The sequence below is a fragment of the Mobula birostris genome, chromosome 1 (assembly GCF_030028105.1).
Source record: "Mobula birostris isolate sMobBir1 chromosome 1, sMobBir1.hap1, whole genome shotgun sequence".
In the NCBI taxonomy this organism is placed as follows: Eukaryota; Metazoa; Chordata; class Chondrichthyes; order Myliobatiformes; family Myliobatidae; genus Mobula; species Mobula birostris.
In genome coordinates, this window is record NC_092370.1 from 5796340 (window position 1) to 5823273 (window position 26934).

The 26934-nt window shown below is 44.8% G+C and overlaps 1 protein-coding gene across 1 annotated transcript in view; it reads left to right on the plus strand.

The window, feature by feature from the left end:
• cdh17 (cadherin 17, LI cadherin (liver-intestine)) overlaps positions 1-26934 on the plus strand; it is a 180142-nt gene that overhangs the window by 16338 nt on the left and 136870 nt on the right. The window contains exon 2 of the mRNA XM_072251931.1: positions 16340-16409. Within this exon, the coding sequence (XP_072108032.1) occupies positions 16353-16409 (57 nt within the window). The 5' untranslated portion in view covers positions 16340-16352. The remainder of the gene's footprint in view (positions 1-16339; positions 16410-26934) is intronic.

Here is a 26934-nt window from a genome sequence, read left to right on the forward strand (position 1 = left end):
CCGCTGCCCTGCGGCCATACCCACTGATGGGAAAGGCTTCGGGAGTAAACCCTGAGGACAAATCCGGAGCTGGAGTCCCTAAGGCAGTCCGACGTTGCCTTCAACCTCGTTCTGGCAACTCCTGCGATGACACTGGTGCCAAGCTGTATCGGCCCTTGCCCTTCCCTTGGACAACATCGGTGTCGTGGAGAGGGGAGACTTGCTGCATGGGCAACAGTTCCATACAACCTTGCCCAGGCCTGTGCCCTGGAGAGGACACTGAGGCTTTCCAGGCGCAGATCCATGGTCTCGCGAGACTAACGGATGCCACCAGTATGTTGGGCCCAGAATAGCTCCTCAGAGATATTGACACCCTTGGTGTGAAGACCATTAGTTATAGGAGCAGAATTAGGCCATGTCGCCCAACGAGCCTATTCCGCCATTTCATCATGGCTGATCCATTTTCCCTCTCAGCCCCAATCTCCTGCCTTCTCCCCGTATGCCCAGTAAACTGTATGAAAAGCCTCTATTTTTATAAAGAGAAAATGAAGCAGCATTCTGGATTTCCAGTATCAGAGATGTTGACACCCAGGAACTTAAAGCCGCTCACTCTTCCCACCGCCGCCCCCCTCAATGAGGACTGCTCTGACCTCCCTTTTGTCAAGTTCCTCAGTCCGTCACACTGACCCAGATCTAACAAGGAGTCGGAGGAGCAAAAGGATCCTGAGAATTACAACGTCCTCAGATTGTGTTGGTCATTGACGCAAACGATGCATATCACTGCATGTTTCAATGTACCCATGGCAAATAAAGCTAATCTGTTTTTATCTTTCAAGTTTAGTCCTACTTGTGGCTGTAACAATAAAGTTCAAACAATACAATTCCAGATTTTAACTCCGACCTTTTCGAAGCCGATGTTTACGTGGTAAAATCAGAGATAGCTACATAATATATTATTGATTATATATATTACTTACTATATAATATAGTAGAACATACTGTTGCAATTCTACACTTCTATTATTGAGAGTTTCCTCCCCCCAGCCGTTACTGTCTGATTTGGTATAGCATCCATTTACAATATCCAAAACATGCAGGAAACTGTCAGCTCAGCAGAAAAGGTTATTGTCTGCAGTCTGCCGTCACTGCAGAACTTCCATGAGTCCAGGACTAAGAAGTGGCCAAGAAAACTCATTGTGGACACTACCCACTCTGCAAGCTGCTTTTTCCAAAAGCTCCCTTCTAGACAGCATTATAGAGCTATTAAAATAAAAAACTTCACGGCATCTTAAAAGTTTCTTCCCTCGGGCAGTTAATCCAATCAACCATTCTAGTTAGCCTCTTCCCCAACCCCTCTATCTGCTACCCTGTTACTGCACTGCTCTGTAAACACTTTAAACCACTGTTTATTACATCATAAATACATCCTGGTATTTATGTATTTCTGTAATATTTCAATAAGTTATTTGAACTATTACAGAAAACTCTAGATCTAGATTCGAAAGACCTCCGCCTAATCAGAAATCTGTACTGGGAACAAACTGCCGCTGTAAGAATAGATGAAGAAGTGAGTCAGTTTATGAAAATCAAGACAGGTGTTAGACAAGGGTGTGTTTTCTCCCCTGATTTATTTAACATGTACAGTGAAACAATATTACAAAAAATAAGCGACATCTTGGGAATCAAAGTTGGTGGTGACAACATCAATAATTTCAGATATGCAGATGACACTGTGTTAATTGCAAGTACGGAGCAAGAACTACAAAACTTAATTGATATAGTTGTTGAAGAAAGTGCAAAAATGGGTCTATCGGTCAACTGCAAAAAGACAGAATGTATGGTGATATCCAAAAAGAAGGAGAATCCTATCTGCAGGCTGAGAATAAACGGGGAAGACATAAAACAAGTGAAGAACTTCTGCTACTTAGGAAGCTGGGTGACATCAGATGGCAGGTGCGACGTGGACATCAAAAGAAGAATAGGGATGGCAAAAGACACCTTTATGAGAATGAAGAGTATACTGACCAATACTAAACTAGGCATGACAACACGCCTCAAAGTACTGAAATGTTACATTTATCCAGTTATGGTATATGGTTCAGAATGTTGGACAATTTCTAGTAACATGACGAAACAAATTGAAGCAGCAGAGATGTGGTTTTTGAGGAGGATGCAAAGAATATCATGGACAAAATGAATATCTAATGAGGATGTCATGAACGGAGCAAACACAAAAAGAGAAATAATGTATGAGATCATGAAAAGGCAACATAACTTCATTGGACATGTGGTTAGGAAAGAGGAGTTAGAATGCATGGTAGTTATGGGAAAGATTGAAGGGAAGAAAGCAAGAGGAAGACAAAGACAAACGATGATGGAGACAGCAGCCAGAGAACTGGAAATGAATACTAATGAATTGATCCACTTGACCCGAAACAGGAGTGTGTGGGCCATGGCAGTCAAAGCTCAAACTGGGCATGGCACCTGATGATGATGATGATAATTTATGCATTTATGCATATTTTATTCAATATCCTTCTACCTTTATTTTTTATATAATTCTTTATTCTGCATTAAATGTAAATGTATATGGTGAATAAAGTTATATCAAGCATCAGTGACAATAAAGACAATAAAATCGTAAGACTTGGGGGCAGAATTAAACCATTCGGCCCATTGAGTCTGCTGCACCATTCCGTCATGGCTGATTTATTATCCCTCTCAACCCCATTCTCCTACCTTCTCCTGTAATCCTCATCTCCGTCCTAAAGGGGTGTTTTTCTATTCTGAGGCTGTGCCCTCTGGTCTGTGCAAAAGATATACTGTTGGGAAGTAAGCTGCAAGTGGAAGTGAAGAGAAAACAAAGGGGGTCAGCTCATTAGATCATTGGACAAGTGGAGTATAATGTACTTTCATTTTAGTGCAAAGGAATAGAAAAAAGGTAATAAACAAATATTAGTTCAAAAAGGTCTTTATTAAACAAATCATTCAGGAACTAATTAATGTTAACGTTAAAGGATGTCCTTGCGCAGGCAGTACAGAACACGCATGAAGCAATTTGGAAGGCAAAGCGCAAACACTGGAGATTCTGCAGAGCAACACACACAGAATGCTGCAGGAACTCAGCAGGCCAGGCAGCATCTACGGAGAGGAATAAACAGGCCATCAGGGAGGCAGAAGATACATTGGTCTGAACTGCAAGGGGCTTGGAATCCAGCAAAGAAAGTATTGCAGAAATGGATTAAGGTGTTGGTGAGATCACCCTCAGAGCAGTGGGTGAAGATTTAATATCTGCATTTAAAGAAGGGTGTGATTGTGTTATAGCTGATGGAACATGGCTATACAGTGAATCTTGTAATGGAGAACTTTCTAACAAGGACACAATTTGCTGAATTAACTGGATTCAATCCATAACCAGGACCCTCTGCCAAAGGGACGTACCCATCTAGAATTTCTGGGGCCAGAGTCAGGTACGTTAGAGTTGGCTGTAAAATTGATCTCAGCAGTGCAGAGTAACACATAATCCCTCGATGCTGTTGAGATCAGGGCTCTGTGGAGACCAAACCATATGAAAATGTGAAAAAATCTAGGGTGCTTCACGGGATCATTGTCCATTCCAGAATGGGATGATGGAGAAGAAACTGTTCCGAAAAAGAAGCTGTTCTGCCGAAGGGTCTTGGCCCAAAACGTCAGCTGTACTTTTTTCCATAGATGCTGCCTGGCCTGCTGAGTTCCTCCAGCATTTTGTGTGTACTTCTTGGTTTTCCAGCATCTGCAGATTCCCCCTTGTCTGCTCCTGTACCTCCACCCTGATGGTAGCAATGAGAAGAGGGCATGTCCTGGGTGATGGGGGTCCTGAATGATTGATGTCACCTTTTGAGGCATTGCCTTTTGAAGATGTCCTCGATGCTGGGGAGGCTGGTGCCCGTGATGGAGTTGGCTGAGTTTACAACCTTCTGCAGCTTTTTCCAGTCTTCACAGTGGGCTCTCCATACCAGACAGTGATGTAACCAGTTAGAATGCTCTCCATAGTGCATTTGTAGAAAGGTGCTGGAGTCTTTGGTGAGATACCAAATCTTCTTAATCTCATAACGAAACACAGCGGCTTCATTACCTCTGAGATCTGTAAAGAATGTTTGACAGAAGCCATTGCTGGGACAATGCCTTTAAATGTCTCTGATGTTTTAAATGCATCTGTCACTCACCTCAACAACCTGGTCTTATGATGAGTACACTTCCATCTAGCTTGTAATTAGCTGCCAGTAGATGAATGTGAGCGTTTACTTGGTTGATTGGTTGCCCATTGAATCTGACGATAACAATTAGATTTGTGCAATTCATAATGTGAACTGCATGAAGAAAGCTGTGCGGGAGAGTTTTTAAAGTGGGGCAGTTCCATTCTCTCGACCTCAGAAGTCCGGGCCCAGTGATATGAGTAGTCATCACAGACTGGGGTCTTCCTTGTCCGCAGTGGATGGCCGTGACTTCCATGCCTCGTCCTGCCCTTTGCTCCCCATGAAGACTGCCTTCCTGGCAGTTGGATCAATGTTGATCTCATCCGGCCAGTCTGCCAGAGCTGACTTCACGTGCTAGGGCAGGCATGTCCCTATCTCTCTGGGCTACGGGACCCGCCGGCTCCCTGGCTGTGTGCAGGGGGGCGGCCACTATTGCATGCTACTTGGGACCACAGATGAGAGCAGAGTGTTTGCTGGGGACCAAAGGTGAGTGAGCTGCCCCAGAATGGATATGATAAGCCCCTTCACCAGAGGTGGTTCCCCTCCCTGGACATCCCATAGACACCCCAACTCCCTTTGATTTGGATGAGCCTATGTTCTCAGGAGTTGAGGAGAACATGAAATGTTCTCATTCTAACAGATAGAATTATGGGAGTGGTTGACAGGGTAGTCGAGGAGAGGTTATTTCCTCAAACCCATGGATTTCAAGCTGATTCAAGAGGGTTAAATGTCATTTCCAGTACACAACTGTAAAGGAGAATGAAATACTTTTTACTCCAGATCTGATGAACATAGAACATAGAACATAGAACATATCTACAGCACATTACAGGCCCTTCGGCCCACAATGTTGTGCCGACCGTGTAACCTACTCCAGAGACTGCCAAGAATTTCCCTACAGCATAACCCTCTGTTTTTCTAAGCTTCATATATTCATCTAAGAGGCTCTTAAAAGTCCCTATAGTATCCGCTTCCACCACAGTCACTGTCAGTGCATTCCACGCACCCACCACTCTCTGTGAAAAACTTACCCCTGACATCCCCTTGGCACCTATTTCCAAGCACCTTAAAACTATGCCCCATCATGTTAGCCATTTTAGCCCTGGGAAAAAGCCTCTGGCTATCCACACAATCAATGCTTCCCATCGTCTTATACACCTGTAGCCCTCCAGCCAGCCTCAGGGTCGCTCGACTGGCTGTTGTCTAGGGAAACAGCCCTCGGCCCTGCCAAACTGGGTAATTAGTTTGTGTGGATGCTGTGTGATGTACCCCACCCCGCCCAAATAACAAACAATACACCAGATACGATTAAGTGAATTACAGTTTATAGATATTACTGGAACTAGATAATTAATAGAGATAAAATATAAAAGGAAAATGAAAGGCACCACACTTATCAAAGTTCAATCTCTTCGTGCCCAAACAGTTGGAGCTCTAGTAACGATCCTCTCTTCACCATTCAATCCCCTCTGACTACCTCCACCTGCCACCTGGGACCAACCACGGTGGTCGACCAGATGCTCCACACGAGTCGGTCTCCGTCTCCTCTCCTCGCCGAAGACCCTGGCCCTCGGACTCCTGCTCGGGGTCCGACCCCGTTAGCCAGCTCACAGCACCTTGCCCATCCTCTCTCCCTCTGTCGCGCCTTCGCTCCAAAAACCCACGCATCACAATAACCTACAGACACACAGAAAGAATAACATCTATCCCAATTGGTTCGTTCACTCTCTTATCAATCACGTACTCCAAACAAACTGCTAACGGGAGGACTTTCTCAGCAGTTAACATAAAAAAGAATCCATTTCAATCATAACATAACAAAGAAGCCATTTTAATTAGCCTACACAGTAACATAAAAGAAGAAACCCCTTACACACCTCTATCAGGTCACCTCTCATCCTCTGTCGCTCCAAGAAGAAAAGGTCAAGTTCACTCAACCTATTCTCATCAGGTACGCCCTCCACTCCAGGCAACATCCTGGTAAATCTCCTCTGCACCCTAAAAAACCACAATAAGATACAGAACATAATAATAAAAAATATAAATCTAAGTACATAAGATAACTTACATACACGGATTGATCGTATGTCCATAAACTGCTGCTAGGCACAGGAGTGTCTGTACACAAGGTGACTGACAGGAAATGATAAAGTAGTGGTGGTTGGGGGTGTCGAGGGGTGGGCTAGTGGGTGGAGGTGTTGATCAACTTTACTGCTTGGGAAACGTAACTGTTTTTGAGTTGGTGGTCCTGGTGTAGCTTCCTCCCTGATGGGAGTGGGACAAACAGTCCATGGGCAGGGTGGATGGGCCAAAGTAGGCTTAGTTTGAGAAGCTGAGATGAGGATGCATTCCCTCTTTCAGTAAACTGTGAATCCTTGGAATGTGTGAAGTTGTCCACCTGAAAGCATATTTAACTATTGGTTGCTGTTATCAAGGTAGAGAGTGATAACTTTTTGGATACTATTGTCAGCAGCTTTGGGCCCCTTACCTAAGAAAGGATGTGAGGGTCTAGAGGAGGTTCACAAGAATGAAAGGGTTAATAGAGTGTTTGCTGGTGAATGAGGGGGAATCTAATTGATCCCTATCGAACTTTGAAAGGCCTCGGCAGAGCTGATGTGGAGAGGATATTTCCGACAGTGGGTGAATCTAGGACCAGAGGACCTAGAATTGAAGGACGTCCATTTAGAACAGAGATGAGGAAAAATTTATTTAACCAGAGGGTAGTGAATCCATGGAATTGATTGCCATGGATGGCTGTGGGGGCCAAGTCATTGGCTTCCTTGGTTAGTCAGGGCATCAAAGGTTATGGGGAAAAGGCAGGAGAATGGGGGTGAGAGAGGTAATAAATCGGCCGTGATCGAACGGAGGAGCAGACTTGATGGGCCAAATGGGCTAATTATGCTCCTAGATCTTATGATAATATGGACTCTAGGATTTTGGGCTTACGTTGTGGGCTGTGTGCCCAGAGATCTGAATTCTTTGGGCACAGAGCTTGGAAAAAGCGATGCAACAGACTTTTAACACCATAAATCAGTGAGTTGTTTGTTATGCCTCCCCTCTTGCTGTGAAATGGGGACACCTCATTTTCCCTTATTAGGGGGAGAGAGCGAGCCTGTGGTATGTCGAATTACCGGGTGAATGAGTAGACTTTGGGGTACTGCAAGTCTGTGTCTTTATTGATGCTTTGCTGCATGCTTGAGTGCTCGGTGGGGGGCGCCGATACTTTCTTTGCTGGTGGGAGGGGGATGCGGATCATTGCCTTTGCAGCTTCTTGTGCATGGGGGGGGCAGCTGGGGGGGCTTCGGGGTTCTGACATTTAACTGTCATTCATTCTTTGGACACGCTTTTGTTTTCATGCTTGTTTGTGAAGAAAAAGAGTTTCAGGATGCATACTGTATACAGAGAGGAGGCTACACCTAATGAAGCGAAGTAGAGGGAGACAGAGTGGGAAGGCTTTTGCTCAACGGGGCTTCAGCGATAACGAGTCAAAGCGAGGTAGGTTATCTGTGTAGATTACAGACAGGAAGTATGTATGTGAGGCTGGTGTTCTGTGCTCAGTGTCAGATGTGGGAAGTACTGGAGTCTCCCAGCCTCCCGGACGGCCACATCTGCGCCAGGTGCGTCGAGCTGCAGCTCCTTAGGGACCGGGTTAGGGAACTGGAGATGCAGCTCGATGACCTTCGTCTGGTTAGGGGAGGAGGTGATAGAGAGGAGCTATAGGCAGGTAGTCACACCGGGGCCTGGGGAGACAGATAAATGGGTAACAGTCAGGAGAGGGAAGGGTAAGATTCAGATACTAGAGAGCACCCCGTGGCTGTACCCCTTGACAATAAATACTCCTGTTTGTGTACTGTTGGGGGGGGGGAAACGGCCTGCCTGGGGGAAGCAACAGTGGCCACACCTCTGGCACAGTGTCAGAAGGGTAGGGAAAGGAAGAGGATGGCAGCAGTGACAGGGGACTCTGTAGTTAGAGGGTCAGACAGACAATTCTGTGGACGCAGAAAAGAAGCACGTATGGTAGTTTGCCTCCCGGGTGCCAGGGTCCGGGATGTTTCTGATCATGTCCACGATATCCTAAAGTGGGAAGGAGAACAGCTAGAGGTCATGGTACATATTGGTACCAACGACATAGGCAGGAAAACGGAGGAGGTCCTGTGAAAAAAACTACAGGGAGTTAGGAAGGCAGTTGAGAAGCAGGACCACAAAGGTAGTAATCTCGGGATTACTGCCTGTGCCACATGAGAGTGAGTATAGGAATAGAATGAGGTGGAGGATAAAGGTGTGGCTAAGGAATTGGAGCAGGGGGCAGGGATTCAGATTTCTGGATCATTGGGACCTCTTTTGGGCAGGAATGACCTGTACAAAAAGGATGGGTTGCACTTGAATCCCAGGGGAACCAATATCCTGGCGGGGAGGTTTGCTAAGGCTATTGGGTTGGGTTTAAACTAGAATTGCTGGGGAAACTGAACCAAACTGAAGAGACCGAGGAAGAGGCGGTTGGCCCACAAATAGAGAAAGCTTGGAAACAGTGCGAGAGTGAGAATAGGCAGGTGATCGAGAAGGGACACGCTCAGACCGATGGTTTGAGATGTGTCTATTTTAATGCAAGGAGTATTATGAACAAAGCGGATGAGCTTAGGGAGTGGATCAGTACTTGGAGCTATGGTGTTGTGGCCATTACAGAGACTTGGATGGCTCAGGGACAGGAATGGTTACTTCGAGTGCCAGGCTTTAGATGTTTCAGAAAGGACAGGGAGGGAGGCAAAAGAGGTGGGGGCGTGGCACTGTTGATCAGAGATAGTGTCACGGCTGCAGAAAACGAGGAAGTCATGGTGGGTTTGTCTATGGAGTCACTGTGGGTGGAAGTCAGGAACAGGAAAGGGTCGATAACTCTACTGGGTGTTTTTATAGACCACCCAGTCGTAACAGGGACATCGAGGAGCAGATAGGGAGACAGATTCTGGAAAGGTGTAATAATAACAGGGATGTCATTGTGGGAGATTTTAATTTCCCAAATATCAATTGGCTTCTCCCTAGAGTGAGGTGTTTAGATTGGGTGGAGTTCGTTAGGCGTGTTCAAGAAGGTTTCTTGACACAAGATGTAGATAAGCCTACAAAAGGAAAGGCTGTACTTGATCTGGTATCGGGAAATGAACCTGGTCAGGTATCAGGTCTCTTAGTGAGAGAGCATTTTGGAGATAGTGATCACAATTCTATCTCCTTTATCATAGCATCAGAGAGGGATAGACAAGTTAGGAAAGCGTTTAATTGGAGTAAGGGGAAATATGAGGCTATCATGCAGGAACGTGGAAGCATAAATTGGGAACAAATGTTCTCAGGGAAATGAACAGGAGAAAAGTGGCAAATGTTGAGGGGATATTTGTGTGTTCTGCATAGGTACGTTCCAATGAGACAGGGAAAGGATGGTAGGGTACAGGAACCGTGGTGTACAAAGGCTGTTGTAAATCTAGTCAAGAAGAAAAGAAGAGCTAACGAAAGGTTCAAAAAACTAGGTAATGATATTGATCTAGAAAATCATAAGGTGAGATTAAGGAAAACCCCAAGGCATTCTACAAGTATGTGAAGAGCAAGAGGATAAGACGTGAGAGAATAGGACCAATCAAGTGTGACAGTGGAAAAGTGTGTATGGAACTGGAGGAGATAGCAGAGGTACTTAATGAGTACTTTGTTTCAGTATTCACTATGGAAAAGGATCTTTGCCATTGTAGAGATGACTTACAGCGGACTGAAAAGCTTGAGCATGTAGATATTAAGAAAGAGGATGTGCTGGAGCTTTTGGAAAGCATCAAGTTGGATAAGTCACAAGACCAGATGAGATGTACCCCGAGCTACTATGGGAGACGAGGGAGGAGATTGCTGAGCCTCTGGCAATGATCTTTGCATCATCAGTGGGGATGGGAGAGGTTCCAGAGGATTGGAGGGTTGTGGATGTTGTTCCATTATTCAAGAAAGGGAGTAGAGACAGCCCAGGAAATTATAGACCAGTGAGTCTTATTTCAGTGGTTGGCAAGTTGATGGAGAAGATTCTAAGAGGCAGGACTTATGAACATTTGGAGAGGCGTAATATGATTAGGAATAATCAGCATGGCTTTGTCAAAGGCAGGTCGTGCCTTACGAGCCTGATTGAATTTTTTGAGGATGTGACTAAACACATTGATGAAGGAAGAGCAGTAGATGTTGTGTATATGGATTTCAGCAAGGCATTTGATAAGGTACCCCATGCAAGGCTTATTGAGAAAGTAAGGAAGCATGGGATCCAAGGGGTCATTGCTTTGTGGATCCAGAACTGGCTTGCCACAGAAGGCAAAGAGTGGTTGTAGACGGGCCATATTCTGCATGGAGGTTGGTGACCAGTGGTGTGCCTCAGGGATCTGTTCCGGGACCCCTACTCTTCGTGATTTTTATAAATGACCTGGATGAAGAAGTGGAGGGATGGGTTAGTAAATTTGCTGATGACACAAAGGTTGGGGGTGTTGTGGACAGTGTGGAGGGCTGTCAGAGGTTACAGCGGGACTTTGATAGGATGCAAAACTGGGCTGAGAAGTGGCAAATGGAGTTCAACCCAGATAAGTGTGAGGTGGTTCATAAGAAACTCGAAGATAGGGACGTGGATAACAGAAAAATGAGGGCTATTTAGGAGGGAAGAGTTAGACTGATCGTAGAGTACACAGGCATGATACAATGGCTGAAGGGACTACACTGTGCTATATATAGTGTCTTGTGTTCTGTGTTTTTATCCCACCTGACGCCTCCTTTGAAAGACCATAAAACCATCAGACATAGGAGCAGAATTAGGCCATTCAGCCCATCAAAGTTGTCCACTATTAGAACATGGATATAATATAGATATTTACAGCACACCACAGGCCTTTCGGCCCACAATGTTGTGCTGACCATGTAATCTGCTCTAGAGACTGCCTAGAGTTTCCCTACCACGTCACTTAAGAGGCCCTATTGTATCCACAATTCCATCATGGCTGATTTATTATCCCTCTCAACCCCATTCTCCTGCCTTCTCCCCCACAACCTTTCTATAAATCTGATCTCCTGTCCTACAATTCTCTACTCTGACTGTTCACCCAGAGGAAGCAGCAGTTCTCAATTAGACATCGCTTAATTCCAGTGGGTAGAGAACATAGAAAACTGCATCACAGTACAGGCCCTTCTGGCCACGATGTTGTACCAACCTTTTAACCTACTGTTTGATCAATCTAACCCTTCCCTCCTACACAACCCGCGCTACTCCATTTTTCAGCGATCTAAGATCCTCTTAAACGTCCCTTAAATGTTAAATGTGAAGTGCCGTGGCGGCATAGCGGTTAGTGCAACACGATTACTGTTCAGAATTCAGTTCTGACATCATCTGGAGGAGTTTGTATGTTCCTCCCTGCCAGCACCTGGGTTTCCTCCAGGTGCTCTGGTTTCCTCCCACAGTGCAAATACGTACCGGTTAGCAGGTTAATTGTCCTCTGATTGGTGGGCTGTGGGGAAGCGCAGCTCAATGGGCTGCAAAAGCCTGTTCCGTGCTATATCTCTGAAAAAAAAAATCTCTCTGAATGTAAGTTAGTCTTTATCAGTCTAAATTGTGAAGGGCCACATTGCACAAGTGCCTCAAGATCATAGTTATGTCTCTTAAGAGTGGAGGTGAGGAGCGGATGTGGTATGTATGGATTTTAGAAAAGGTTCCTCATGGTAGACTCGTTCAAAAGTCAGCAGGCATGGGATCCAGGGAAACTTGGCTGTGTGGATTTAGAATCAGCTTTCCCACAGAAGGCAGAGAGTGGTTGTAAATGGAGTGTATTCTGCCTGGAGATTCGTGATCAGAGGTGTTCCACAGGGATCTGTTCTGTGAACCCTGCTCTTTTTATAAATCCAAGATTCAAGATGTGCGATTCTAGGCTGTTTAATGTCATTTCCAGCACTCAAGTGTAAAGGAGAACAAAATAATTGTTACTCCAGATCTGATGCAGGCCATAACCATAAATAATAAATAGTAAAACCATAAATAGTTAAATAGTAATATGTAAATTATGCCAGGAAATAAGTCCAGAACCAGCCTATTGGCTCAGGGTGTCTGACCCTCCAAGGGAAGAGTTGTAAAGTTTGATGGCCACAGGCAGGAATGACTTCCTATGACGCTCTGTGTTGCATCTCGGAGGACTGAGTCTCTGGCTGAATGTACTCCTGTGCCCAACCAGTATATTATGTAGTGGATGGGAGACATTGACCAAGATGGCATGCAACTTGGACAGCATACTCTTTTCAGACACCACCGTCAGAGAGTCCAGTTCCATCCCCACAACATATGGTCTTATGGTCAGCATGGTGTAGTCAGCACAGTGCTGGTCTCTATAATTAAGGATATGTATTCAAAGCTACTACTCTCTTCTCACTGCTGCCATCAGGGAGAAGGTACAGGAGCCTCAGGGTCCACACCACCAGGTTCAGGAACAGTTATTACCACTCAACCATCAGGCTGCTGAACCAGAGGGGATAACTTCACTCACTTTCACTCATTCCAACACTGAACTGTTCCCACAACCTATGGACTCACTTTCAAGGACATCTTCATCTCCTGCTCTCAATATTTATTAGTTACTTATTACTATTGTTATTATTCTCTTTGTATTTGCAAAGTTTGTTGTCTTTTGCACACTGGTTGTTTGTCTGCCTTATGTGTGGTCTTTCATTGATTCTATTGTGTTTCTTTGTACTTACTGTGAATGCCCACAAATAAACAAATCTCAGGGTTTTTATGGTGACAAATATGTACTTTGATAATACATTTACTGTGAACTTTGATATCTGGAATGGACAGGTTGTCTTATGAGAAAAGCTGAAATAGACTTGGGTTCTATCTGCCCGGGATGAATGAGCGGTGACTTGATTGAAATATACAAAATCCAGAAGGGCCTTGACAAGGTTTGTGTGGACAGGATAGAACATGGAACAGAGAACACAGAATACTGAATGTGCATGGAACATTACAGCACAGTGCAGGCACCTCGGTCCACGGAATGTGCCGACCATTTAAACTACTCCAAGATCAATCTAACCCTTCCCTCCTACATAGCCCTCCATTTCTTCTATCATCCATGTGTCTAAGAGTCTTTTAAACATCCCTAATGTATCTGCCTCTACCACCATGCCTGGCAGCACATTGCAAGCACCCACAACTCTGTGTTAAAAACCTACCTCTGACATCCCTACATATACTTTCCTCCAAATACCTTAATGGTACTCCCCTGGTATTAGCCATTTCTACCCTGGGAAAAAATTCTCTGGCTGTCCACTTGATCTATTCCCCTTATCTTTTATACATCTATCAAGTCACTTCTTATCCTCCTTCAGTTCAAAGAGAAAAAGCCCTAGCTTGCTCAACCTATTCTCAAAAGACATGTTCTCTGATCCAGGCAGCATCCTGGTAAATCTCCTCTGCACCCTCTCTAAAGCTTCCACATCCTTCCTATAATGAGGTGACCAGAACTGAACACTATACACCAGGTATAGTCTAACCAGAGTTTTGTAGAGCTGCAACATTACCTTGTCCATGTAGGACACAGATCAGGAACTTTATTGCCCTTAGAGTCTTTGAAACTCTCTTCCTTAAATGTCACGTGACAGAACTTCTTCATAGTTTCAAATTAGATCATAAGACACAGGAGTACAGTTGGGCCATTCGGCCCATTGAATCTTCTCTGTCATTCCATCATGGCTGATTTATTTTCCCTCTCAAACTCATCCTACTATGTTCCCCTTGTAACATTCGGTTCCCTACTAACAAAGAACCTAACAACTTCTGCTTTAAATATAAGCAATGACTTGCCCTCCACAGCTGTCCTTGGCAATGAATACCATGGACTGCACAATGCTTTACATAGGTTCACTTCCCATCACTGTCTGTTAGGAGTTTGCATGTTCTCCCCGTGAATATTTCGGTTTCCTCCGGGTGCTCCAATTTCCTCCCATAGTCTAAAGGTGTACCGGTTAGAAGGTTAATTAGTCATTGTAAACTGTCTTGTGATTAGGCTAGGGTTAAATCGGAGCTCAAAATCCCAGAGGGGCCTATTCCAAGCTTCATCTCAATAAAAAAAATAAATAAGTAAATTTCCCCTCGTCCCTGTTCTAAAGGGCTGTCCTTGTATTCTGAGGCTATGTCCTCAGGTTTTAAACTTGCCATTACAGGAGAAATCCTTTACACACCCACTCTATCTGGCCTCTCAATATCATACCACTAAATGTATATTTAATGTTCTACCCCTCCACACCCCCGTGCTTTCTGTGCTGTAGTGTTCTATGACTCTATGAGAATTTGGAGCCAAGGTTGGAATCAGATCAGGAATAATCTTACTGAAGCAAGTATTTTGGAGCTATGTGGTCTGCTCCCAGTTTGCAAATTCATCTTTGACAGTAATTATGATTGCACAATAAATTGTGGTCTTTGCATATGAAATATCAAATTTTCTGCATTTAATTTAAACAGTCGACTGTACTCCTTCCTATAGATGCTGCCTGGCCTGCTGCGTTCACCAGCATTTTGTGTGTATTGCTTGAATTTCCAGCATCTGCAGATTTTCTCGTGTTTGCGTTTTTAAATACATTAAGTACTGTGCAAAAGTCTTAGGTATATATATATATATATATAGGGGATGACGAGATGGCCTACAGGGACGAGGTCCAGCACCTGGCTGCATGGTGTGCTGACAACAACCTGGCCCTTAACACCCAGAAGACCAAGGAGATCATTGTGGACTCCAGGCGTGCTAGGAGCCACATTCATGTCCCCACCTACATCAACGGAGCTGTAGTGGAGCGTGTATCAAGCTTCAAATTCCTTGGTGTCCACATTTCTGAGGATCTCACCTGGTCCTTGAACTCCTCCATCCTGATCAAAAAGGCGCAACAGCGCCTTTATTTCCTGTGGAGCATCAAGAAAGCTCACCTCTGTCCCAGGATACTGACGCATTTTTACCGCTGTACCATTGAGAGCATACTCACCGAATGTATCTTAGTGTCGTATGGCAATTGTCCCGTATCGGACCACAAAGCACTCCAGCGTGTGGTGAAAACTGCCCAGCGGATTATTCAAGATTCAAAAAACTTTATTGTCACTCTAACCGTACATCAGCTCTGCAGGGCGGAATGAGACAGTGTTTCCCAGGAGCAGTGCAATCATAACATAACAAACACAACACTAAATAATAAACATAACAATAAATAGTAAAACACAACAGCCACATGTCAGTTAAAATCAGTTATAAGTGTCCAGTGCAAGTTAAAAGTGTCCAAAGCAGAGTCAGGTAGAGCAGCTATTTAGCAGTCTGACTGCCTGTGGGAGGAAGCTGTTTAGTAGCCTTGTGGTTTTACTTTTGATGCTCCTGTAACGTTTGTCTGATGGCAGAAGAACAAACAGTTCATGGAGAGGGTGTGAGGGGTCTTTAATGATGTACTGTGTCTTCTAGAGGCACCCAATTGCCCACCATTGAGAACACCTACCATAAACACTGCCTGGGCAGGGTGAAAAGCATTATCAAGGATGCATCTCACCCTAACCATGGACTTTTTACTCTCCTCCCATCCGGTAGGCGCTACAGGAGCCTCCGCTCCCACACCAGCAGGCACAGGAAGAGCTTCTTCCCTGAGGCTGTGACACTGTGACCCTGCTGAACCTCACTTCACAGCGCTAAGTAGTATTGCACCCATATTGTATACTGCCTCAGTACTTCTATATTTGTGTGCTGTAGCACTTACATTTTATTTGCAGTTATCTTGTAAATAACACTATTCTTTGCATTTCTGGTCAGATGCTAACTGCATTTCATTGGCTTTGTATCTGTACTTGGCACAATGACAATAAAGTTGAATCTAATGTAATCTAATCTATATGTGTGTATGTATATGTGTGTGTGTATATATATATATATATATATATATATATATACACACACACATGCACACACACACATGCCTTAGATTTCTGTATAGTACTGTATATATTCAGGAATGGTTTACAATCTTGCAGTGAAATAGAGATGACTTGTCTTAATAGACTCTCATTTTTGTGTTCTGAGAAGACTTAAATTTTCTTTATGTCTTTGTCGCAGGTACTAGCTGATCATGAGGAAATCCAGTCACCAGCACATTGGCCAGCATCTTTTAATTCTTATTGCATTAGTAAGTTTTTTTTAATCTTAAATTTGTCTTCACAATTAATAGTAACATTAAATTAGAATATTATTAATTTATATTAAATTATAGTTGGACCTGTCAGTCCCTGGCCTCCTCTTCTGCTACATTGAGGCCATTCTCTGGTTGGAGGGGCAACACCCCATAGTCTCTCCTTTTCTCCACTCTCATTCCCCTCTCACACCATCTCTTCCCCTCATCTTCCCATCACCTCCCCAATGCCCCTTCTCCTTCACTCTCTCCCACAGTCTACTCTCCTCTCCTGTCAGATTATTTCTTCTTCATCCTTTGACATCTTCTACCTATCATCTCCCAGCTTCCTACTCCATCCTTCCACTCTCACCTCCCCGCCCCCCGGCTTCACCTATCCTCTTCTAGCTTGTTCAGGCTCAGTTTTTTGTCATTCAACTGTACACATGTATAGCACCAAATGAAACAACATTCTACCAAACCAAGTTGCACAACACAGTCCATGTAACACACACACACAACGCATAAAGTAATATTGCCACAAATAAGTTAACAAGTAACAAAATATATTCCAGAAGATTAAGGGAGCTAGGGCTTTACTCTTTGGAGAGAAGGAGGATGAGAGGAGACATGATAGAGGTGTACAAGATAATAAGAGGAATAGATAGAGTGGATAGCCAGCGCCTCTTCCCCAGGGCACCACTGCTCAATACAAGAGGACATGGCTTTAAGGTAAGGGGTGGGAAGTTCAAGGGGGATATTAGAGGAAGGTTTTTTACTCAGAGAGTGGTTGGTGTGTGGAATGCACTGCCTGAGTTAGTGGTGGAGGCAGATACACTAGTGAAGTTTAAGAGACTACTAGACAGGTATATGGAGGAATTTAAGGTGGGGGGTTATATGGGAGGCAGGGTTTGAGGGTTGGCACAACATTGTGGGCCAAAGGGCCTGTACTGTGCTGTACTATTCTATGTTCTAGATTGGCATTTAACAAAGGGCACACTAATGACACAAGTTAAAAATTAAACAGTTGAAACGCTAGCGATGTTCACACAGAGCTAGGTGGTGACGGGGATTTCAGTAGTCTCACAGCCTGAGGGAAGGAAACCAAAGGTACAGCTATAGGCATTCACATGGGTCCCAGATACACCTACCTTTTTGTCGGCTATGTGGAAAAGTCTATGTTCCAAGCCTACACTGACATCATTCCCCAACTTTTCCTACGCTGCATCAATGTCTGCATTGGTGCTGCTTCCTGCCCCCGTGCTGAGCTCGTCAGCTTCATCAACATTGCGCCCACCTTTCACCCTACCCTCAAACTTATCTGGTCCATTTCCAAGACCTCTCTACCCTTCCTTGACTGCACTGTTTCCATCTTTGGAGACATCTACTGATATCTTTTACAAACCCACTGATTCTCACAGCTACTTGGACTATACCTCTTCCCACCTTGTCTCTTGTAAAAATGATATCCCCTTCTCTCAGTTCCTCCATGTCCTCCCCATCTACCCTCGGGGTGAGGCTTTTCACTCCAGAGTGAATGAGAAGTCCTCTTTCTTCAAAGAAAGGGACTTTCCTTCCTCCACCATCAATGCTCCCCTCACCCGTATCTCTTCTATTTCCATAAGGCCATAAGATATAGGAGTAGAATTAGGCCATTTGGCCCATCAAGTGGGCTCCCCCATTTCCTCTCAGCTCCAATTTCCTGCTTTCTGCCTGTATCCCTTCACACCCTGACTAATCAAGAAACTATCAACCTCTGCCTTAAATATACATGAAGACTTGGCCTCCACAGCTGTTTGTGGCAAAGAATTCCACAGATTCACCACTCTCTAGCGCGCCTACCCTCACCCCATCTTCCTGCCACACTACCAGGTATAGGATTCCTCTTGCCCTCACCTACCACCTGACTAACCTCTGCGTCCAACACATAATTCTCTGTAACTTCCGTCATCTCCAATGGGATCTCACCACCAAGCACATCTTTCCCTCCCCCTCACTTGTTGCTTTCTGCAGGGATCGTTCCTTACGCGACTCCCTTGTCCATTTATCCCTCCCCACTGATCTCCCTCCTGGCACTTACCCTTGCAAGCAGAACAAGTGCTACATCTGCCCCTACACCTCCTCCCTCACTACCATTCAGGCTCCAAACAGTCCTTTCAGGTGAGGTGACACTTCACTTGTGAGTCTGTTGGGGTCATCTACTGTGTACAACGTTCCCAGTGTGGCCTCCTGTAGATTGGTGAGACCCGACGCAGATTGGGAGACCGCTTCACTGAGCATCTACACTCCTTCTGCCAGAAAAAGCAGGATCTCCCAGTGGCCGCCTGCTTCAATTCCACCCAGTCCAGTTGGACACGTCAGTCCATGGCCTCCTCTACTGTCATAATGTGGCCACGCTCAGGCTGGAGGAACAACACCTTATATTCCATTTGGGAAGCCTCCAACCTGATGGCATGAACATTGATATCTTGAACTGCTGGTGATTGCCCCTCTCCCCATTTCACTATTCCTCATACCTATCTCCGTCTCCCACCTCTTCTTCTTACCTGTCCCTCTCCTTCTTCTGGTGCTCCTTCCCCTTCCCTTCTTCCATGGCTTTCTCTTCGGATTCCCCCTTCTCCAGCTCTTTATCTCTTTCACCAATCAACTTTCCAGCTCTTTACTTCACCCTTCTCCCTCTCCTGGTTTCAGCTATCCCCTACCACCACCTTGTATTTGCCCCCACCTTCTTACTCTGATTTCTCATTCTTTTTTTCCAGCCCTGATGAAGGGCCTCGGCCCGAAACATCGACTGTTTACTCGTTTCCATAGATACTGCCTGGCCGGCTGAGTCCCTCCGGCATTTTGTGTATGTCGCTGGGGGTGGTGGGGGGAGAAGCTGTTTCCTATCCTAACAAGCTTCCTGTCCTAATGCTGGAGTTCTTGTCGGTTCCTGCTGCCTGATGGTGACTAACAATGCTACGGGTCCTGGGTATGCAGCGCCCGTGACAAGAGATCTCAGATGGGTGAGAGGGAGACTCTGATGACCCTCTCTGCAGTCCTCGCAGAGTCTTGCAACCTGCAGGCTGTTCTCCTTCCCTCCCCTCCACCTTCTTGTTCTGGCTTTTGCCCTCTTCCATTCCGGTCCTTATAGAAGGCTTTGGCTCGAAACATCGACTCCTTGCTCCCCCCCCCCCCCCATAGATGTTGCCTGAGCTGCTGAGTTCCTCTTTCATTTTGTGTGCGTTACTCTTCCTGCTGCTGCCATCGGGAAGGAGATACAGGACCTCGGTCTCAAGTCCCACACCGCCAGGTTCAGGAACAGTGACTATATTATCCCTCAGCCAGTGGGGGTAACGTTACTCACCTTCAACACTGAACGGACCCCACAATCCACAGACTCACCTTTAAGGACCCAACAACCCATGTTCTCGATATTTATTGCTCAGTTATTTTTTTATCATTATTATTTTTGTATTCGCACAGTTTGTAGTCTTTTGCACTCTGGTTGTTTGCCTGCCTTTGTCATGTGTGCTTCTTTGTATCTACCGTGAATGCCTACAGGGTAGAATATGGTGACATATAGTATATGTACGTTGATAATAAATTTACTTTAAACTTTGAAGTATTTTGTTGATGACCATTATTAATCATTATATTTATTATAATTTATTCAATCTTTTTATTGAATGGAATTGTAGCTTCTAATGTTCTCAGTATATCATTGGCAATGTAAGACTGTCAACCCTCTTTTCCTAGTGTGGTGTTAAATACTCCTGCACAAATATTTACCCAGTTACCTTTCACCACACCTTCACCGCTTGGAGCCAGGAGCTGATTGCTCAATAGGAATTTAAATTTAGAGAGGTTTCTTTGTTCGTTTACAGTTGAGCAACAACTGGGAAACAGTTCGCCTGAGGAAATAATTTGACACAATAACCAACAACAGTCGCTTCTCTGCTTGACCACCTGCCAGAATTTGACACCACTTTCTTTTCAAAATTACAAATATCACTGTTAATTGGACTTTAACATAATAAACAACAGACATTTTACTACCTATTAAAATAATTATTTAACTGGAGGATTTATTAAGAATTTATTGACAGTTTGACTAATTAATGCCGCTCACCGTGTCTGACACACTACCCACTTTAAGTTCAAGATAATTGTCATCTGACTGTATGTATGCAACCAAACAAAACAACATTCCTCTGAAGCACAAAACGTATATAACACACAACACATAAACCAAAATATTACCACAAATAAGTTGTTTGTTGTGCTGTTACGCCGCTGCTGTTTAGGGCACCTATGATGGTCCTTTATCCCTTGTGATGCCCAGGGCTTCCTTTATTGTGTCAGTAGCTTCCTCTTGATTTTCACCACTCTCAGTCATGCAAGTCCTAGGTGGAGACTCAGGAATACTGTTGCACTCAGATGTAGAAGGATTTTTCATTGCTGTTTCTATAACAACTTTGTTTTACCAGTCAGAGTTGCTAGGCCGAGCTGAAACTCTGAACCCCGTGGACCGGTGGACCACTCTGAGTCTGTCCTCTACCCTTTGACCTGTTCGGCATGGTGACCCTGCCTCCAGGCAACATGGCTTTCCGGGTGATTGAGGCACACAAGCTCAATCGTGGTCTTCCTGGAGGGAAAAACAAGTTAATAAAATATAATTCAAAATGTATGCAGTACACGGCACAGGTAGACAGTACCATAAACAGTTCACTGTCCGAGTGACAAGACTTCGGTGATGGCAGGGTATGCAACGACCTCATAGACTCAGGGAAGAAGTTGTTGCCTGGTCTGGCAGTCCTATTTCTCACGTTCCTGAACCTCCTTAAAACCTCACCTCCTGGCTTTAAGGTAAGGGTTGGGAAGTTCGAGGGGGATATTAGAAGAAGGGTTTTTTACTCAGAGAGTGGTTGGTGCGTGGAATGCACTGCCTGAGTCAGTGGTGGAGGCAAATACACTCGTGAAGTTTAAGAGACTACTAGACAGGTATATGGAGGAATTTAAGGTGGGGGGTTATATGGGGGGCAGGGTTTGAGGGTTGGCACAACATTGTGGGCTGAGGGGCCTGTACTGTGCTGTACTATTCTGTCTATTCTGCCTCTCTATCTATTCTTCTTGACAGTAGTGGCTCAGAGATATTGTGGGATGGGCCGTAGGGATCCTCAGCAATGCTTTAGGCCCTTTCTCTGCAACATTCCCAGTAAATGTCACATATTGGGAAAGTGCGGTGGGGGTGGGGGGGAATACCCTGATGAACCTGTTTTTACAAATGTCTTTTTTTCCAGAAAATAGTCACAATGACTTGGTTATTGAGTAAGGTTACAATGGGTAATCTCACACAAGAACCAAGGACAGGTGAGGACAAGTTTAAAAATTAAAAGGATTTAATTCAGTCTGCTTTTCATTCCACCACAGATAAAGGGCTTTTTTATTATTTATGAGACCAACTATGAAAGTAGGGAGATGAACCTGTAGAGGGTTTTCAGTAGGAAATGCTTCCTGTTGGATTCTCACCTGCACGAGGAATGCCGTGCTAATCAAAATAACTCACTGGGTGACTTGTAATACTGAATTTGATGAGAATAGTTGTCCGGCTTTGAAAATTGCAGATGGAATGTAGTGTAGGGGAGTGTATGGTCATGCACTTTGGTAGGTGGAATAAAGGTGCAGCGTGTTTTCTGAATGGGAAGAAAATTCAACAATCGGAGCTGCAAAGGGATTGGGGAATCATCGTGCACTGAGGCAAAATAAAATTGTCAAATCTTGTAAATTCACAATATCACTATATCAGTAATGAAAAAAATGACTTAATGACTTTGAACACAGAGAGTGGTGGGTGCGTGGACACCCTGCCAGGGGTGAAGATAGAGTTCGATACATTAGGGCATTGAAGAAACTCGTAGATAGACACATGGATGACAGAGCAATGGAAGACCCTCTAGGAAGGAAGGGTTAGAGTGATCTTCCAGTAGGTTAAAAGGTTGACACAATATTCTGCATCAAAGGGCCTGCACTGTGCTGTACTGTCCTGTGTTCAAGGCTCAACGTTATTCACCATATACGTTTACGTCTATAAGGAATACATTGATAACAGCCAGCATGTATTTACAATGTAAACGGCATTATAAAAAGCGGTTTAAAGTGTTTACACTGCAGTGATTAGATTAGATTATTAGATTAGATTAGATTATGAGGACACACAGTCCTCTTTTATTGTCATTTAGTAATGCATGCATTAAGAAATGATACAATATTCCTCCGGTGTGATATCACAAAACACAGGACAGACCAAGACTGAAAAAACTAACAAAATCACATAATTATAACATATAGTTACAACAGTGCAACAATACCATAACTTGATGAAGAACAGGCCATGGCACAGTAAAACAGTTCAAAGTCTCTCGAGTGTCCCACATCTCATGCAGGCGGGACAAGGAAGAAAACTCTCCCTGCCATTCCCGGCCACAGTCCGACCCTGAGTCATCGGAAAACTTCGAGCCTCCGAATCAGCCCTCCAACACCGAGTACCGAGCACCATCTCTATCTGAACGATTCGACCTCAGCCTTGGTTGCCAGCAGCAGGCAAAGCCAGGGATTTTGGGGCTTTCCCTCCGGAAGATTCTCGATCGCACAGTAACAGCGGCAGCAAACCGGCATTTCAGAAATTTCTCTAGATGTTCCTCTGTGCTTTCACGTCTGTCTCCATCAAATCAGAATTGTCCACGGCCTTTATTTAACGGATACAATATCATTTTCATCGGAGAACTGCGCACGCCCGGCGCGCTGCTATCTTCTTAGGCACATGGGGTAATAGGTAGAGGGGCTAGGAGTGGGTTAACTAGAATGGTTGATCAAATTAACTGTCTGGGAGAAGAAATGCTTAAGGTGGTTTTGTTTTAATAGCCCTACAGCACTTTCCAGAAGGGAGCTTTTGGAAAAGGCAGTTTGTAGGGTGGGTAGTGCCCACAATGATTTTTCCTGCCCACTTCTGTGTCCTGGACACATACACATCCTGCAGTGATGGTAGACTGCAGACAACGACCTCTTCTGCTGAGCTGTAGTTTTCGTATACTGTAAGAGGATGCTGCACCAAACCAAACAGTGACGGCTGATGACAAACACAAGAAGGTCTGCAGATGCTGGAAGTCCAGAGCAACGCACACGAAATGCTGAAGGAACTCAGCAGGCCAGGCAGCGTCTATGGAAATGAATAAACAGTCGGCATTTTGGGCCGAGACCTTGTTTTAGGACTGGAAAGGAAGGGGGAAGATGCCAGAATCAAAAGGTGGGCGGGAGGGGAAGGAAGATAGCTAGAAAGTGATAGGTGTAGATATGTGGTTAGGAAAGGTAAAGGGCTAGAGAGGAATGAATCTGATAGGAGAGGAGAGTGGACCATAGGAGAAAGGGAAGGAGGAAGGGACCCAGGAGGAGGTGACAGGCAGGTGAGAAGATCTAGGAGGCCAGAGTAGGGAATAGAAGAAGATGGGAGGGGGAGGGAAAAATGTTTTACTGGAAGGAGAAATCGATATTCATGGTATCAGGTTAGAGGTTACCCAGATATTGCTCCTCCATCCTGAGGGCGGCCTCATCTTGGCACAAGAGGAGGCCATGGACCAACATGTTGGAATGAGAATGACAATTGGATTTAAAATGTTTGGCCACCGGGAAGTTCCGCTTTTGGCGGATGGAGCAGGGGTGCTCAACAAAGCGATCCCCCAATTTACGACGGGCTTCATCAATGTAGAAGAGGCCTTATTGTGATCACCGGACACAATAGAGAACCCCAGCAGATTCTCAGGGGCGCAGGCTGACGTGAGGATGCTCTCTGTGATGGTGGATGCAATTGCACCAGCACGCCAGTTACATAGGAGTCATCCCCCTGGGCTAAGGCTAACACTTAGATAGCAGTTCTTCAATTCCCTGCCGTTTGAAATTTGCTAATTCCTTCTGGAACTCGTTCTTCAAGAATGGGCATGTTTGTTTGGCATCTATTGAGAACATTCTCACTTCTCTTGCAGAGTTCCCACAGGAACAGAATTTATCTCCGGGGGGGGTTTTGCGTTGTAGGAATCCACATGAACATAATAAACTGCCTTGCTGTGATGCATTTATATCTAATGTGATAACCAATTAATGTCTTCACGTGATTTTATTTCCCTTTAGCAATTAGTGAGGAGCACAAGGTCCAAAATTCAAAGTAAATTTATTATCAAAGTACCTACATGTCACAATGAGATACACTTGCTTGCGGGCAATCGCAGTAGAACAAGGAAATACAATAGAATCGCTGAAAAACTAGACACAGACAGAGGCAGGCAACAAGCTGTGCAAATACAAAAAAGAAACTAAACAAATAAATAATATTGAGATCATGAGTTGAAGAGTCCTTGAAAATGAGTCCAAAGTTTCTGGAATCAGTTCAGTGATGGGTTGAGTGAAGTTTCTGGTCAGGTCACTCGTCTGAGTGCTACTCGTACCATGTAACCCAGTACTACCTGTTGCATGGTCGGGTGGTCGGCGACTAAACCGGCTCCCCCACCAGGCTCGCCTGGTGAGGAGGGTGGCTAGACACCCTGCAGGATGAAAAACAAGACCTGTCAAAGGGCGGATGAACCCTCTCGTAGGGTCAACGGCCATCTAGCAAACACCTGCTGTGAAGCGCGGAAAGGGCATCCCTTGCATCGAAGCTTGGTCTGGCCATTCACTGCAACAGAACTTCCCCCAGCCGTCTTGGACCCCCACCATGCCACTGGATCTGGGAGGGGATGTCGAGAGGGTGGGTCTGGACCTGTGCAACTCCCTACTCACCTAAAATCCACTCACGCACATGCTTTTCCTTTCTGAGGAGTGGGATAGTTACCCCACTAACTGACTGAAAGGAACCATCATCATCCTATGGGATGGATAGCCAGAGAGAGAAAGAGAGAGTGAAGTTATCCCCTCTGGTTCAAAAGCCTGATGGTTGAGGGGTAATAACTGCTCCTGAACCTGATGGTGTGAGTCTTGGGGCTCCTGTACCTCCTTCCTGATGGGAGCAGTGAGAAGAAGCATGGGTTGGATGGTGGGGAGCTCATGAAGATGAATGCTACTTTCCTGAGACAGCGTACTTTATAGATGTGCTCAATGGTGGGGAGGGCTTTATCTGTAATGGACTAGGCTGCATTCCTTACTTTTTGTTGGATTTTCCGTTCCAGCACATTGGTGTTTAATGTCAGGCCACATTGCAGCCAGAATCAGAATCCGAATCAGGTTTATTATCACCGGCATGTGACGTGAAATTTGTTAACTTAGCAGCAGCAGTTCAATGCAATACATAACCTAGCAGAGAGAAAAAATAATAATAATAATAAATAAAATAAAACATAATAAATAAACAAGTAAATCAATTACATATATTGAATAGATTTCTTAAAAAATGTGCAAAAACAGAAATACTCTATATTAAAAAAGTGAGGTTGTGTCCAAAGTTTCAAAGTCCATTTAGGAATCGGATGGCAGAGGGGAAGAAGCTGCTCCTGAATCACTGAGTGTGTGCCTTCAGGTTTCTGTACCTCCTACCCGATGGTAACAGTGAGAAAAGGGCATGCCCTGGGTGCTGGAGGTCCTTAATAATGGATGCTGTCTTTCTGAGACACCGCTCCCTGAAGATGTCCTGGGTGCTTTGCAGGCTAGTGCCCAAGGTGGAGTTGATTAGGTTTACAACCTTCTGCAGCTTCTTTCAGTCCTGTGCAGTAGCCCCTCCATACCAGACAGTGATGCAACCTGTCAGAATGCTCTCCACCGTACAACTATAGAAGTTTTTGAGTATATTTGTTGACATGCCAAATCTCTTCAAACTCCTAATAAAGTATAGTTGCTGTCTTGCCTCCTTTATAACTACATCAATATGTTGGGACCAGGTTATATCCTCTGAGATCTTGATGCCCAGGAACTTGAAGCTGCTCACTCTCTCCACTTCTGATCCCTCTATGAGGATTGGTATGTGTTCCTTTGTCTCACCCTTCCTGAAGTTCACAATCAGCTCTTTCGTCTTACTGACATTGAGTGCCAGGTTGTTGCTGCGGTACCATTCCACTAGTTGGCCAGTCAATATACTCTCCATTACACACTTGTAGAAGTTTATCAAAGTTGTAGATGACATTGCAAACCTTTGCAAACTTGTAAGAACGTAGGGTCATGTTGGACTCGGGATGGGTCTTCAGAACCTATAACACTGAGGAATTTAAAGTTGCCGACTATCTCTGGCTCATGAGCTGCAGTTTCCACCTTGTGAAGTCAATAATCAGCTCTTTGATCGGGCTGACATTGAGTGAGAGCTTGTTGCTGTGACATGACTCAGCTAGATATCTAATCTTCCTCATATGCTGATTCATCACCCCCATTCATTCAGCACACAGCAACGGTGTCATCAGCAAACTTAAATATGGTGTTGGAGTTGTGTTTAGCCTCACAGTCATAAGTGCAAAGCGATTAGAGCAGGTATCTAAGTACACAGCCTGTGTTGATGGAGATTGTGGGAGAGATATTGTTGCTTATCTGAACC